Here is a 16,438-nt window from a genome sequence, read left to right as displayed (position 1 = left end):
TCTAAAATTAGCATGCTAATAGCTAATGATTTCTAGTAAGGCTGGCAAAGGACAGATCGAATTTCACATTATCCTCTGTAAAGGTAGGAATACAGAATACGGAAGAAAAGGAAGGGCTAAATCTCACTGCTAGATCCAGAGCTCTCCCAATAGCTTTCTTGTGAAACCAGCTCCACTTTCTACATTTCTACAAAATGGGGGCACTATAGAAGCTTGTTAAAGCAGTCCCAAACTTTATGGCTTTGTGGACCAGCAGTGGTGGTGATAGCAGTGATGGAGGTGGGAAAGGCGATGGTTCCATGCAAGCGGCAGGTGAGCACACATGTGCCACTCACACAAATGGAGTCTCATGCTCACATGCTCTCACTCACCACTTGCACAGCTTGATTTCAAATGGGCCATGGCCCAGGATTTGGGGTCCCCTGATCTAGTAATTCTCAGGCCTAAGAGTTTCAGTGCCATTTATACTAATAAGGATTTTCTAGACAGCATTGGAATCAGACCCAAACTATTTCCTTAAGTGGCCTAGCAAGAACAAGATCTGGCACTTAACCGATTCCCTTCTACAACAATGAATTGGTTTCTGGAATTAAGTAAACCCTGGTAGCATCAAACTGAATCCAATAAGAGAATCAAGATAGGTGACTTTGCAGGGAGACTATAGCAATAGCAACAGCACTTAAACTTATATACTGCTCGCTTCACAGTGCTTTTACTGCCCTCTCTAAGCGGTTTACAGAGTCAGCGTATTGCCCCCAACAATCAGGATCCTCATTTTACTGACCTTGGAAGGATGGAAGGATGAGTCAACCTTGAGCTTGGTGAGATTCGAACTGCCAAATTGCAGGCAGTCAGCAGAAGTAGCCTGCAGTACTGCATTCTAGCCACTGTGCCACCGCTAGTTCTAAAACTAGCTTCTCTGCTTTACTAGGTCATGGTACCCTGATAATTCATATAAATGGATCTCGGATTAGATTATCCAAATATATGGTCTTTACCAATATCTCACTGAATAGCTTTGGTGTGTTCAATTTTTGGAAGCACTTTATCCTTATAGTAAATGGGTTGCCATGATTCTAGGCAACTGAAGACGTATGTCAACAAATAACTTCTTAATGGTTTTCACAGGTATTTAAAAAATAAAAAATAAAAAATAGGCTGAAATCTCCCCCTTAAGAAGGCAACATTTGAAAAAAAAGAATAGTTATTAATACAAAGGCAATAATCTAATTCTCATTTGTTGCAGTGGTCATAGGTCAGGACTAAAACAGCTCGTGAGAGTGATTCATTTATGAGGAATGTATGCAAATAATTGGCATAATTCCTTTTTTCATGTAATGGTTATCAGCTAAATCATTGGCATATAAAGTGGTTACAGAGTTGGCTAATACAATAAGTCTTTTGTTATGAATTTCTCATTCAATCAGATACAGGTTTTTTTTCCATATCCTTTTATGTATTCAGAGATTGAGTATGATGTATGTGGGTCCGTAGGAACTCTACAATTTCCATGTGGGCAGATTTCAAAGCCAGGGACAAAGCAGAATTGCCATCCTACATGATGAAGAACAAAAAAAAAAGGAGGTTATTATGGCAGCTCTCCTAAGCTCTTTACTTTTCCCAGATATCAGACATACCCATATTTAAAGCTGCATATTTACGATATGAACCATGTGTATAAAGAATAGCATTCTTGTTTCTACTGTATATTAGGAAGCCCTTTAGTGAGAACTATGTGAGAACAGTCACCTATCTATCAACTATTTGAGGAGTCTTTGATGTTCTCTGTGCTTGGTTATTTTCCTGCAGACACTTCATTACCAAATTAGGTAACCTCATCAATGCTGACTGATGATATTACCTAGTTTGGTGGTGAAACATCTGCTAGAAAGCAATCAAGCTCAGAGATCATCAAGGACCCCACAATTCATCTCTGAACTACAACCATTCTCTTCTATTGGCATCATTTCTTTCTCTCTCTTGCATCATCCTCTTTATCTGTTCTGGATCCTTGGGTACCAGGCATGAATTTACGCTTTAAATTAGGCATCTGAAATACAGGTAGTCCTCAACCTATGATCACAATTGAGCCCCAAATTGATGTTGCTAAGTGAGAAATGTGTTGACTTTTGCCCCATTTTATGACTTTTCTTGCCACGTTTGTTAAGTCAAACACTGCAGTTACTAATTTAGTAACACGGTTGCTAAGTGAGTCTAGTTATCCCATTGACTTTACTTGTTGCAGGGCTGTCAAAGTCCCAGCCCGCAAGCCCGATGCGTCATGCGCTGATCATGCCCACACCCGGTTCAGCGGGCAAACATCCCGATACATCATGTGATGAAACTGTGACAATGAGAGTTTAACACCCCTGGCATGCTGGAAAGTCACAAAAGGTAATCACACGACACTGCAACTGTCATAAATATGAACCAGTTGCCAAGCATCTGAACGAAAATCACATGACCATAAGGAGGCTGCAACTATCATAATTGTGAAAAATGATCATGTCAATTTTTTCAGTGCTGTTGTAATTTCAAACGGACATTAAATGAACTGTTGTAAGTCAAGGACTACCTGTAGACATATTCATTCATAAAGTGGCATCCCATCATTGGCTAAGACAGTAAACCAAATTTTACTCTGAATAAAACAAAATTCCTTAACATAATGCTTGAGGACATGGAAATCAGTATGGTCCAAAAAATAAAATGTTAGATGAATCCTTTGATTTCAGAGAACCATATCTCGCTTTTCAAAATCAGTTCTCTGCTCGTAGAGTGGGCCACTAATTAATGGAACAGCTCCTTTATCTCAATAGCACTGACTGGATGTAGAATAAACATGAGCTATTTGTGAAGAAGGAAACTGATGATTTCCAGCTGCCTCAGTGCTTATGAAATTACAGGCACATTATAAATCATAGCCCTACCTTAGACCTAGTTTGCATATTGTGCTTCCAACCCTTTTCACAATGAGTCCAAACTTGATAACATTCATCTGTACCTAATTATAACCTTTTCTTCAGCTTCCATCAGGAAAGTAAACAAAGGTTTTTCCAATGTAAATCAAACTATGGACAAAAGATAAACTGGGGTGTATTTAGTCTAGCTGAGTTATTTTCCGGAATAGAAATTGGTCTCACATCCAGAAAACTGAGGATCACTTTTATGGGGATTATATAATAAGTTGTGATTAATACATTTTAAAGAATCTAGAAATGGTTCTCAACCTTCCCAATGCCGCGACCCTTTAATACAGTTCCTCATGTTGTTGCAAAATTATTTCCGTTGCTACTTCATAACTGTAATTTTGCTACTGTTATGAATCGTAATGTAAATATCTGATATGCCGGATGTATTTTCATTATTACAAATTGAACATAATTAAAGCATAGTGATTAATCACAAAAACAATATGTAATTATATATTGTGAAATGGTTTGCTAATGAAAATAATTAGTATAGTACAGTATAGTACAGTACAGTACAATACAATACAATACAATACAATAATACAATACAATATAATACAATATAATATAATATAACCTCTAACCTTGTTACAAAAAGTCCATGAAACATTTCAGTTGGTAACAAAATAAAAATAAAACAGAGAAGAAAGACAGTAAAAAAAAAATGGGTCAAAGAGAAATACAGTAGTAGGTTGGATATCCCCTCCTATTTTTCATCTTGTCCTACTGGTTCTTTATGATTTATCAATTGTTGTTTGTAACTAATGATTGTAACTATTATTATGATCTATGACCTATTACTTGCTGTTTATATGTACACCGTGAGTTGATGCACTGGAGACAAATTCCTTGTGTGTCACCAATAAACATTTCTATTCCTATTTCATTCTATTCTATTCCTATTTCATTCCTATTTCCATTCCCATTCCCATTCCATTTTTTTATTCCACTCCATTCTATTCTAAGCACGGAAGGTTAAAACTTAAAAATAAAAAGATGTAGTGCTTTATTTTTTTTCAAAGCGGCTGCTGAAGATGTTTTGTGATGGCTACCTTTTTTCCCCTCGGCCCCGAAACTCCTGGAATTCTCTTGCTCCCAAGTTTTCCAACCACTCATTCATTCATAGATATCACAGGAAGGAAATGAAGGTGCGTCTCCTTGTGAATGGATGGAAGTTTTTACAGAAAAGGGAAAACCCAAACGTCTGGAGCCAGCTGCTGTAGAGCGCCCGCGTGAACTTCCGAGTTTCCGAGGAGGAGGAGGAGGCTGCGGACTGAATGGACATTGTCGCCATCCTTTCCACCTCAGTTCTTGGTACCTTCTACCCGGTGTCCCCTCCCCTCCCCTCATCACTGGGAGATCGAGCCTGGCCACCTCTCAGGGTGCTGCCTCGCCCACGCTCGGGCACTCCATTCTCCCCCCTCTCCTCCCCTCATCAAGCGCACCCATCTGACCTGCCCACTGGTGCATCTCAGCTGTCCTTGCACCGCCAATCCTGTCAGGTAGCCCCTCCCTTTTGCAAGGCAGCACCCCACTGCCACTCCCCTGGCTCCAAACACTGGCACGCAGGTGTCTTGGTTCCTAAGACCATCGAAAATATGTGTTTTCCAATGGTCTTAGGTGATGCCTATGAAAGGGTCATTCGACCCCCAAAGGGGACATGACCCACAGGTTGAGAACTGCTGATCTAAAGTGACCTTCCATCAATAGCTAGGTAAACCAAATTTTTATTGTGAGTCGTATGTTACTCAACATAATGTATGAGAACTTGGAAGCCAGCATGGTCTAATAATAAAAGGTTAGATAAATCTTTTGATTTATTTCTATGTTTAATTATATGAATAATTATTCCTTATTATTTCTCACATTTGAAAATATCATATTCAATTTTTTCTTTGTATTTGCTGAGTGTTCTATATGCATCATCTTTTATTTTAGTTCCAATGAACTGGAATTTTACCAACCTCCTATGAACTAATTCAAATAAGAGGTTGGTAAATCTTAAATAATGACGGATATATTGTCATTGCAAAGGTTCTTAAATTTGATACAAAAATTGTAGGGGAAATGAACAAGGGTATTATTTTGTTCAGCAAGTAAGCAGCCACCCATGAAGGATTTAGTTTGCAATCTGTACTTTTAAACAAAGCACGTATCCACATACTCAATTTTCTTATATCATGAATTTTTAATCTACAGATACTTATAAAAATTGTTTGCCAGCATGCTTGTTTTACTCCAGCATGCTGCCATTACACCATGTGATTTAAATTACTGGTGCACATATAATTATGCTGTTTATGGGTATTATATCTACACAAACTCATGCTAATCTGTGACTGAGTACAATAATTACTTGTAAGAACTGTACCCCTTAATGCAATTTTGAGTTGCATGTACTCCCTTTTAAAGGATCCAACAGTCAAATCAAGAGCAGATTTATCTGAACAAAATAGATTTCTATAAGAATGTCTGCATGCTAAAGAGAAAAAAAAGCAAGTTAGTGGTTTTTAAACTCTTAAACTAAAACTAGCTGGGGATAATATCTGGCAAGCTTATTTTTCAATATGGCTGAAACTTCAGTATCTTTTTATTTGTTTTTAGTTTTATAACTGACATAAAAAGAAACAAACAAACAGCTTTTTAAAAAGCACACATTATAATATTGTGAAAATATAGCATGTCTGTTCTCTGTAAAAAAATTGTAAATATTAACAGATTGCCAATAATGCTGTGTTTGGATTGCTTGTTAAATCTAGGATAATCTTAAGCCAAAAAGACCTCCACACCAAATCTTTTAAAATAACCACACTTTTTATTAAATCAAAAGCATGAAATATTTTTTTGCCTGCCTAACAGATTTCATCCAACTGGGCACCAATTCAAATAGATGTCATTATAGAAACAGCCCTAGTCCAAATAATTTTGTAAGAACTCACAGGAACACATAGCCCAAAATATGTGGGAAACATCTATTTTTCTCACCTTGTCCACTAATGCAGGATCACAGCCTGAATGAGATAAAAGAAGTTTCACCATCTCCAAATTACCATGTTGAGAAGCCACCATTAATGGTGATAGGCCATCCTCATCCTGAAGATTTATATCGGCATTGCATGACAGCAATGCTTTCACCATATCTTCTCTATCATGGCTGACTCCCAAAATTAAGGCAGTCTGTCCACCCTAGAAAATACCATTTATGAGGGTTACACATCCTGTATTCAACTTTAATACACCATACTCATTTATCGTTGTTGGTAAAATACCAATCTGCAGGCAGCCCTTCAGAATACATTATATACATTACATTATAACCTTCTCTCCCTTTTATTTCCCTCCATTATTCATCTTACACTGGGCATCTGATGACCTGTTCTTCTGCATCTTTGTTTGGCATTTTTCTTTCTATATCTAGTTTTATTCTTTTTTTATAAGACTTTAATCTAAAGTTTGCTTGCATCAGGAAAGTGTGCAACGATACACTGATCTCCCCTCCTCCAATCTCCCAGTTACTCCAGGTTATATTCTGTTCCTCTATACTTGGCATTTGTGCCATTTGTGAATTTAGCAGCCCCATCTCCTACAGTTAGTTAGCATTTCATCTATACCCTGCACATCCTTCGTTCTTATTTACCAATAATTTACTGCCTATCATACTGTATGTAACTTTCAACTATTTCAAGTGAAATTGTTCCTGAATATATTCCCTGTCTATAAATCTATCTATCATTCTACAATCCTTTGTATAAATTATTTTGGTACAGCTTTTCTGTTTTCCTTCAACCACATTTTTAGATGCTTTTTCTGGATTACTTTCTGTAAATCCTACTTTGGCAGAAAATGTTCCTGCAATTCCTTTCTTAAAATTCTTCTTTAAAATGTCTTTCCTTTTTTTCCTTCTTCTTTTGTCTTGTTATTGTTAACATTCTTGATTTATATTTATTTTTGATCTTTTCTTACTCAATGCTGAAAGTTTATGTTCAATTTTCATATATTCTTACTACATAAAACTATTCATTCTCCATTTTTTCCTGAGTGTGATAGCTTGTTATGAAACCACTTGCATCTTTTCTTCTTTGAAATCTTCGTTTGGTTTGCTTTTTTTCCTATTTCTGTTTTCACAATGCCTATCTCTTCTCAAAGGCCCAGGTTTTCTTTTGCATAATTGTGTATCAATGGGTACCATTGGGTATCAATGGGTCCTTATATTGATCTTATATGTACAATATACAATGTATATTATATAATATATATGTAATATATATAATATATGTTAGATTTATTATATATTTATATATATAGTTTATAATTTGATGATATGATAATATAATAATATAAGATAATAATATAAGATAATGTAGTATAATGTAATATAATGTAATATGTGTGTATATGTGTGTGTATTACAATATAGAATATACAATTTTAATGGCATAGCTAATCTTTTTAATTTTGAAAGAGATTTGAGACCACAAATATATAGGTATAATCTATATATTTGTATAACATATACCTGTATATTTGTAAGCTGTTTCACAATCTGCACTTATAAAAGCTCTCAGTAGTTTGTACCTCTATCTTCTGATTTTTTTATTGTTATGTGGTCAATTTTATTTATGTTGATGTTAATCCATCTGTTAATGTCTAGGACTGGAAGTAGAATGTGTGTTTACATGGTTTAAAACACATATTGAGTAAAAGTATGTCCACAAAACCTTTCTGCAGCATTATGGCACTTACCCAATGTAAACCTTGAGGTAATTCCAAGTTCTTTCACTTCTTAAACTTCTACATTCTAATTACTTATGAGTAACTCTAGAGAAGATGCATTTAGCAAGTTCTGCAATTTGTAAAATGGACCAAATCCAATCCAGCTAGGATTACGTATTCCTACAATATCTAATTTAGTGCCTTTCCTTTCTACTTTAACCATCTAAATGTTCCTTGATTCCTGATCATCACAATTGAAGGAACTCTTTAGTACTGGCCCTTCGGTGATTAGATTCCTTGTTATGAAATTGTCTCCAGATCTACTCATGAAAGTTTAATGCTGTTTTTCATTAGCAGAGAAGGCTCTTCTGACCTGGTGAGTTTCATCATTTAACACCAAAACCTCTAAATACTGTAACCCTGTTCAGTTCTCTTAGCTACTGTATTTTAAAAAGTGTTTATTTTTGTTTTTTCCCAGGTTTTATTATGGAGCTCTTTCTCCTAGATTGATATATAAATATCATATCATAATTTAATAAGACATAAAAAAATCAAAGTTAGCCAAAAGTTCAATATACCTGACTAGCCCTTATATTGACATTGCCTTCTTGCAAGAGCTTCTTGACTACTTCCATTTCTTCCTCAGTCTCTGCTGATGCTAGTGGAGTGATCATTACTGCTGTATACCCAGCTTTATTTTGATGATCCACATCACAAACACCTGAAGAAGAAAACAAAGATTTAAAGATCAGTCATTGGAGAAGAAGATTTTCCAAAACTGATTTATTTATATTCCCAAAATCTAATCCTCCATACCTAGTTTGCCTGAGGAAATGTGCTACTTCTCCTCAAATGCACTGCTCTTCCACTGAATAACACTGTTAGTAGAGAGAGGAAGAGGTTTCACCTCAGCTGAATGGCCACTGTATCTGCAAGGAACTCCATGATGTTACTGCCAGGAAGGTTTCCACCAACAAGAATCAACAGGACTCAAAAGAAGCAAGAAGAGCACAGGTAGAAATTGGAAGTCTACATTCTTCTAAGGAGCTCCCACACATTGTGGGAGAAATGCTTAATTAAATTACGAGCCAAAGCAACAAAGTATCTTTCACTGCATGTGTAGCTACAATGGAACCGTAAAGCTCACAAGGTTATACCATCTGAAAATGGTCACAAGACTTACACAAAAACAATGTATTAATATACAAGAATATTAGCTATTTAGTATATCTAATAACTACAGTATGGGGTGACCTTGCTGTGGGCTGTCCCAGAACCTCTACATTCTGATCTTCTAAGGAGGCTCCATGTCCTAACACCTTCTAACAAAAACAATGTCCATTATTGTACCCATATATTGATGCCCCTCACACAATAGAAAAGACCAGAACCTATTTCTTGATCTCTGTCTCCTTCCCTTTCAGGGTCAAAAGGCAGTTTCAGTTCTGCCTAATAACGTATTTCAGCATCATGTATGTAACAGAGGTGGGTTCCTACCAGTTCGGCCAAATAGATAGTAACTCGACCTGCCATGCCCCTGAACTGGTTCTATCACTGGCGCCATCTTGTTTTTTGCATTTTTTACTAATGTGCATGCATGTAAAGCGTGCATCAAGTACATGCGCAAAGCACGCATCAAGCGCATGCACAAAGCACGCATCCCTGAGTGAACCAGCAGTGGCAGAAGCCGGAACCCACCCCTGGTATGTAAGGAGAGTAGTTTGTGTCTTCAACATTTACATCTACATAGACCAAAGCTAATAGATTATGTTCCTCACTTCTATTACACTGAATGAAAGAGAGAATGACAACCCCTCTCAGTCTTGACCATCATTGGCAACAGGACCGCTAGGTATGCTGAGTTGCAGGGCTGTAGTCCTCTCTGACCTTAATTTAGAATGCATTCTTCACCATATTTACCATAAATCTATTTTATCAGTGCATAAACCAGGAAGATGTATAGATAATTGCACTAACCAATAAAGCCCTTTCTGTTGATTCTGTTTTAGGATAGTTAATTTACAAGGCAGGTTTTATCAAGAATATTCACACATTTATGGAGATTATCAGTCAACCACGTGATGGTTGTCCCACAGGTACTTTTTCAAGAGACAACTGGCTTTTCAAGAAACTGAAGAAGTTTCTTGATTGAGAAGCAAAATGTCTTCAAGGAAAAACAAAGAAAGTCCAGTTGCTTCTTGAAAAAGCACTTTTGGGACAATATTCAAATGTCTTTTCAGGCCATGAGAAAATCATAATGGGAATTTCTCAAAATTTTGTTGAGGAAACTACAAGAGCTATGTATTCCCTCCCTCCATCAACTTTACTTCTTTGGCTTTATTTAGAATCTACCACCAAACAAAGACAGAAGCATAAAAAGCCATCTTAAATTAATAGCATAATGAAGAATTCTTGATTCATCTAGTCTCATCCAAAGAAGGCAATTCATGTTTACTGGTAGGGATTATTTGTAAAGTATTTGCATTTGTAAAGTATTTGCAGAATTTTTTGGTTGATATTTTATAACAATATCTTGATATGTTACCTTTTGCAAATATAAATGGGTGCCTAAATAATAGTGACATTTTTATCTCTGGTCAGCAGAGGTCAGTAGTATGCAAAATTGTCTAGAACAATTAATGCCAACTTGAATATCAGCCAAGAAAATGTGCTGAGATAGTAAACAGAATTTAATTTCATTCAAAATATGTTGCAATACACTAGTAAAAAAAAACTAGGAAGGAATAGGAAAAGTAAAAGTAACCTTATTTAGGAGAATATATATTGGATTAGAACCAGATTTAGTCAAATAGTACCAACCCACCAAAATTATTTAGGACTTTGTTAGAATAGATCTTATCCATCGTAACTAATTGAATGTATACATTTTCCGCATATTTCCTGTACTCCTATCAAATATAAGGTACCCTAATCATTATCCATGCAATCTATCCAATCATCCTTTTTTTATCTTCCATACTTCCAAATGACCATAGTTTTCGGGGTAGAATTCCACAAAGAAAGAGGCAGAGGAAAAAAGCAAAAGGACAAACTATAGTGAGTAAAGAAGTAGAAAAAGGTCATTCAGGAGCAGAATGCGTGCTTTTGTAAGAAATTATTCCAAGCAGCAAACTTGATAAAAAACATTTGCTTGCTGTCAGTCAGAGAAGAAAAATATAGGGTGTCCTTTGCATCATTACGAGAACTTCAGATCATTCTTCCTCTTTTTTCATAAAGACTTGAAACAATTTAGTATTTAAAGTCCATGTGTAGCTCTGAACATAATTGCCCGCGGGCAATCTACTGAGAGAACAAAACAGCCTTGTTTGAATCTTCTGGAGTTGTTATGAAGTTTTAGCGCAACAATTGATTTATAGACACTTATGATAATATGCCACTTTTCTAACATTTTATAGATTGGCATGCCAACTCAATAGCAACAAAGGTTCTTTCTTCTCGGTAGAAAATGCATTCCTGTTTATTGGATGAGAAATTCACAAGGCTCTTTTCTTATTTGATCGCTCCCTGGTATGAAATTATTCTTGCTGAATTATAGATTTCTCTTACAATCTTAAAAAGCTTCCAAGTAACAATTCCTAAAGTATTCGGTCAACTCTTGACATAGACTACGTACTTTTGTTGCATGCACTCCTATACTCAATGTGCCGAATGCCATGAAATATTTAAAGTTTCATTCACTTTTAACTGCTAACAGATAAATAGTGAATGAGGTTGACACCTAAAGTATGTAACAACTTTCAACCAAATTAGATTATGAAGGTTCCATTATATGCCCGCTTTGTCAAGTCTACTGAATCTTAGGAATACAACAAGGAAAGATCCACATCATTATTTATTTGTTTTGTTAGGCTGCTCGATTCACAAAAAAATTCTAGGTATAGCATAGCATACTGTAAATCAAGAAAGCCTAAAGTTAAAACCTAAAGCTAAAACCTAAAAAATAATTATATTTATATGTGTATTAGAAATGTACACACGAATGATATTTACATTACTTAAGTATATAAGTAACTCTTAAGTGTTATAACAATATAGTATATTAGACTATACTTTATTTTTTTCTTTTGATTTTTAAACTTTTTAATGCACTTTTTATGCATTTTTGGTGAATGTTTATATTTGCATTATAACTTTCTTTGGATTTTTTTCTTTTCCCTTTTCCTTCTCTATTACTACTAAAGAAAGTTTTTTAAAACTCCTAATTTTAAATACTTAACACCTAAAGCCTATGGACGGAATGTGGTAATAAATGAGACGGGAATGAGAGACAACAGAAATAGATAAACAGTCTTTGATTTCTTCCATGTAAGGTGTACCAGGTAGAAAAACAAACTTAGTAAAACATCCACCAAAATGCCGATCAAAATATGTGTTACAAAATCATGATGCAATCTACAAAGGCTGAAAAATAAGTATGAAAGGCAGGGGAGAAGTCGAGACAAGTCACATTTTGACATTTTTCACATTTGTTCATTTTTTATCATTACAGTTTGTACACCAAATTTGGCAATTTAAAATGGAATGTAAAAGGCCAATTCAATGGAACTCAAAGATGTTTTTTCAAGAGGCAACTGGACTTTCTGGTTTTTCTTTTAAGAAGTTTTACTTCTCATCCAAGAAGCTTCTTCAGCTCTGACTGGATGATGTGGAATGGAAGGTTCAGTCAGAGCTGAAGAAGCTTCTTGGATGAGAAGCAAAACGTCTTCAAAAAAACCCCCAGAAATTCCAGTTGCCTCTTGGAAGAAAAAAAAAAAAGCACCTTTGGGACAACCATGACCTGGATGACTGAGAATCTCCACAGAAAATTCAGTGGGACTTTTCAAAGCCCAGCCTGTGGAAACAAAGCTTAAATTAGGAATTCTTACTTGTTTCTAAAAGAAGCTTCACAATCCAAAAGTTAGAATGCGAAACACTGTAATGAAGAGCTGTGTTGCCATTTCCATCGGCTAAATTGACAATGACACTCTGTAGGTGGGGATGAACCGCCTCAATCTCCTGAAGGTAAGCTGCAACAATTCCAGGGGAGGACGATTTCCTGCTCGAGATCCGGAACCATTCCTGACAGACAGTGCTCAACACATGCCTCTAAAAATATCAGGATTTGAGTTAGGTTAACAGTGTAGGTAAACTATTCAAACATGTTAGGATATTTTTTTTTTACTCCCACCCCAAACTACAAGAATCTCACTTTGGCCTCGGAAATAAATGGATTTTTATTTATTAGGAAAAATCTACTGCTTTATTTAAAAGCTATGGATACTTTTGTATATGAAATAATTGGATTACTTGCAACTTTCTACTAAAACATTCCTTTCATTAAATTCTGAGGGGAATATATTCAACAGTTGTCCCTTCAGCTGTATCATATATCAGAGTACATATTTAAGAAACTATTTCTTTTTTTTCAGGTTCATTGATTTAACTGTTTTTATATGATACCCAGGTCTCTCCAACAGTGAGATGGGAAGCATATAAATTTAATAAATAAATAAATAAATAAATAAATAAACAAACAAACAAACAAACAAACAAACAAATAAGCCATGCATGTCTATTGTGGCAATTAAATAACTGGATTTCTCCTTCTTTTTCATTTTTTTTTTCTGGAAAGTTCTTTACACTCGCTCTTTATTTGACACCCACCTAATTCTCCTAAATGGGTAGCTTTACACATTCTGTTGTTTTGTTCTCCAATATAGTCCCTAAGATTATTCGATGAAGAAGAGTAAGAACGCTTAAAGTTGATAGTGTAATTCTGTTCAGCTACACTACTTGAATTAATGATTAATTTATGACACCTCTATCTTCAGTATTTTAACTAATGTTGGAACAGAAACAAGGGAGACCAGGACTTCTAGTTATCCCTTAAACGTGAAAGTGATTTGGATGACTTTAGGCCAATCCCTCCCCCCCCCTCTCTCTCGTGATTTTGAATTGTATTAAATAAGGGTAGGATATAAAGCTGATTAATAAATAATTTACTTATAATTTAAAAACCAGTTATACTGAAACTTGTTGGCCTTACTACACTTCCTTCCTGATAATCAGAATATGTTTTCATTATTTCCTAAGACACAGATTTCATTTTACAAAAAATGCTATCTATTTCTGACAAGCATACTTTGGCTCAATCTATTCAGATTCTAGGCAGGTTTTATGTATATAGATTAAACATTACAATTATTACATTTAATTGCCAATTACTTCTGTTTGCACCTTGATCAGAAGATAGATTTATTCTGCAGACAGAATTGATTCTATTTAATTAAGCAACAATTGACAAGTGATGGTATTAAGAAACAAACATGGATATTTGACCCAGGATGAATTATTTATAATTTTTGAGATGATTTGGGATAGACAAGATAGAATTTGGGATAGATACTGGTAAACTTTCTACAAATTGATTACAATGATAGTTTGTCAACAGGCATTTATAATGCCTTAGTAAGACCACACTTGGAGTACTGCATCCAGTTTTGGTCGTGACTATGTAAAAAAGATGTTGAGACTTTAGAAAAAAATGCAGAGAAGAGCAACAAAGATGATTAGAGGACTGGAGGCTAAAATATATAAAGTTGCTGGAATTGTGTATGTCTAGTTTAATGAAAAGAAGGACGTGTGTGTGTGAGAGAGAGAGACATGATAGCAGTCTTCCAATATTTTAGGGGCTTCCACAAGGAAGAGGGAGTCAATCTATTTTCCAAATCACCTGAAGACAAGACAAGAAGCAATGGATAGAACCTAATCAAGGAGAGAAGCAACCTAGAACTAAGGAGAAATTTCCTGACAGTTTGAACAATTAATTAGCGGAACTTGCCTCCAGAAGTTGTGAATGCTCCAACACTGGAAATTTTAAAGAAGAGATTGGACAACCATTTGTCTGAAATGGTATTGTATGGGGTTTCCTGAGCAGTGGGACAGCAGATTTCCTGAAAACGGTTTGACTAGAAGATCTCCAAGATCCCTTCCAACTCTGTTATTCTGTTAATCTCAACAGAGAATTTTTCAACGTTAATTTTGTTTTATCTTACTATTTTTGTTTTTCTTGTTAACTGTTTTGTCACTAACATAACATATAGAAAACAGATCAACAATTTGCAAATAGATTTAGTAGTATAAAATTTTTGGAAGGGCCTGTTCTAAAACAGGTCGGAACTAATATTGAAATAGAGGGGATAATATGTGTATATGTCTTTTTTTCCTTTGATGCATTTTTAAAAACAATATTTTGATTGCTTTGGGTTTTGTATTTTTTTCTCTTTTTGTTCTTTTAGATTTTTTTCTGAGTAAGTTTTGAATTTTGTATTTTAACCTTGCCTTGAACAATATATATCAGTTGGCTTAATCAGGGCTTGTGCTAGCTAAGAACTCTGCGGCATGCAGCTTAACTTTATTTGAAAGATACCAAGCACACATTGTATACATAAGAAATTGTTCTCCAAATGTGGATTTTAGCAACACATTGTCCAATAAAAACAAAAGACATTGATCTCCTTTTTTAAATCCTTATCTCCAGCAGCCTCACTTTCTTTGTAGCTAAAGAAGGTTAAAGCAATTTCTGTTGGGCGTGGGGTCAATGTGTTCTAATGTGAGATCTGCAATGCATTGTCTTCTTTTTTTTTTTTACAAAAGAACTAAGGACATTGTTTTATTGCTGGATGACATATATTTATGAATGTGTTATTTGCACTTACACTTAACCTAGTCATTAAATTCTACCCCAAAATTCAATTTGGTTTTTGAGAAGAGGAATTTCAAAATTAAATTATAAATGTAAATTATAATAAGGTTTTAAAGAAAAATAAAAGAAACACGTGATTAAAATGCAAATGGAAAGAAAAACAAGAGTACCAGGAATTTGTCCTTTGTGGTCCTTATTTCTGACAAGTTTTTGCTTAAGATCTGGCACCCTTTGAGAAAATCTCCCGAGGGTCTAAATCTGAAAATGAAAAACATAATTGTTTGTGTTTACCTAAGAAATACATAAGGAATGGTGATTGGGAATTGGAAAAAAATATAGATAATGACAATGGGCAAGGGAACTTGTTATCAATTTCTCAAGCCCTAATGACTTTCCTTTTTATTCCTTTACTACCAGTGCTACTTTTAGTATTAATACCCTTCTTTGTACTTATCTCTGGACTTATTTGAAAAGTTCAAAGCAGAAAGTCAAAATAGCAATTAGGGCTACAGCAAGAATTTAAACATATCCCTACAACAGCTATGCCAATAGCATTTAGACATATACTGTTTCAAAGTGTTTTGTTACAGCTCTCTCTAAGTGGTTTACAGAGTCAGCATATTGGCCCCACCAATCTGGGTCCTCATTTTACCCACCTCGGAAGGATGGAAGGCTGAGTCAACCTTGAGCCTGTTGAGATTCGAACTGCCAAATTGCAGGCAACTGGCAATCAGCAGATGTAGCCTGCAGTACACCATTCTAACCACTGTACCATTATGGCTCTTAATTATACATGTTAATAAGTATATTAACAACACTAGCCACAATCCGATGGAGTGAGGCAGGCTAGATTCAATTGCATGATTTCTCTGAGATTATATTTATTATTCTCATATACACAATACCCTGCTTAGTTAGGAGCAGGATTCCAGGTCATCAGGGGTTTCCTTGACAGAAAGTTATTTCACAATAATTATACAACTGTTGGTAAGTTACCACATACATGACGATGGCATTGTCTACAGAATGGATCAAGGCTTTGATGGAG

General features: G+C 35.3%; 1 protein-coding gene across 4 annotated transcripts in view; it reads right to left on the bottom strand.

Annotated features, from left to right (window-relative positions):
• Positions 1-1,059: 1,059 nt before the first annotated feature.
• KANK4 (KN motif and ankyrin repeat domains 4) overlaps positions 1,060-16,438 on the bottom strand; it is a 62,979-nt gene continuing 47,600 nt past the window's right edge. For all 4 annotated transcript variants that reach the window (XM_032217452.1, XM_032217453.1, XM_032217451.1 and 1 more), the window contains exons 6-10: positions 15,561-15,648; positions 12,572-12,791; positions 8,264-8,406; positions 5,958-6,158; positions 1,060-1,554 (exon numbers count right to left, since the gene is read on the bottom strand). In XM_032217452.1, the coding sequence (XP_032073343.1) occupies positions 1,453-1,554; positions 5,958-6,158; positions 8,264-8,406; positions 12,572-12,791; positions 15,561-15,648 (754 nt within the window). In that variant the 3' untranslated portion in view covers positions 1,060-1,452. The remainder of the gene's footprint in view (positions 1,555-5,957; positions 6,159-8,263; positions 8,407-12,571; positions 12,792-15,560; positions 15,649-16,438) is intronic.

The sequence above is a fragment of the Thamnophis elegans genome, chromosome 5 (genome assembly GCF_009769535.1).
Source record: "Thamnophis elegans isolate rThaEle1 chromosome 5, rThaEle1.pri, whole genome shotgun sequence".
NCBI lineage: Eukaryota > Metazoa > Chordata > Lepidosauria > Squamata > Colubridae > Thamnophis > Thamnophis elegans.
The sequence above is the reverse complement of the archived record's forward strand: the minus strand, read 5'-3'. Positions and strand labels throughout refer to the sequence as shown.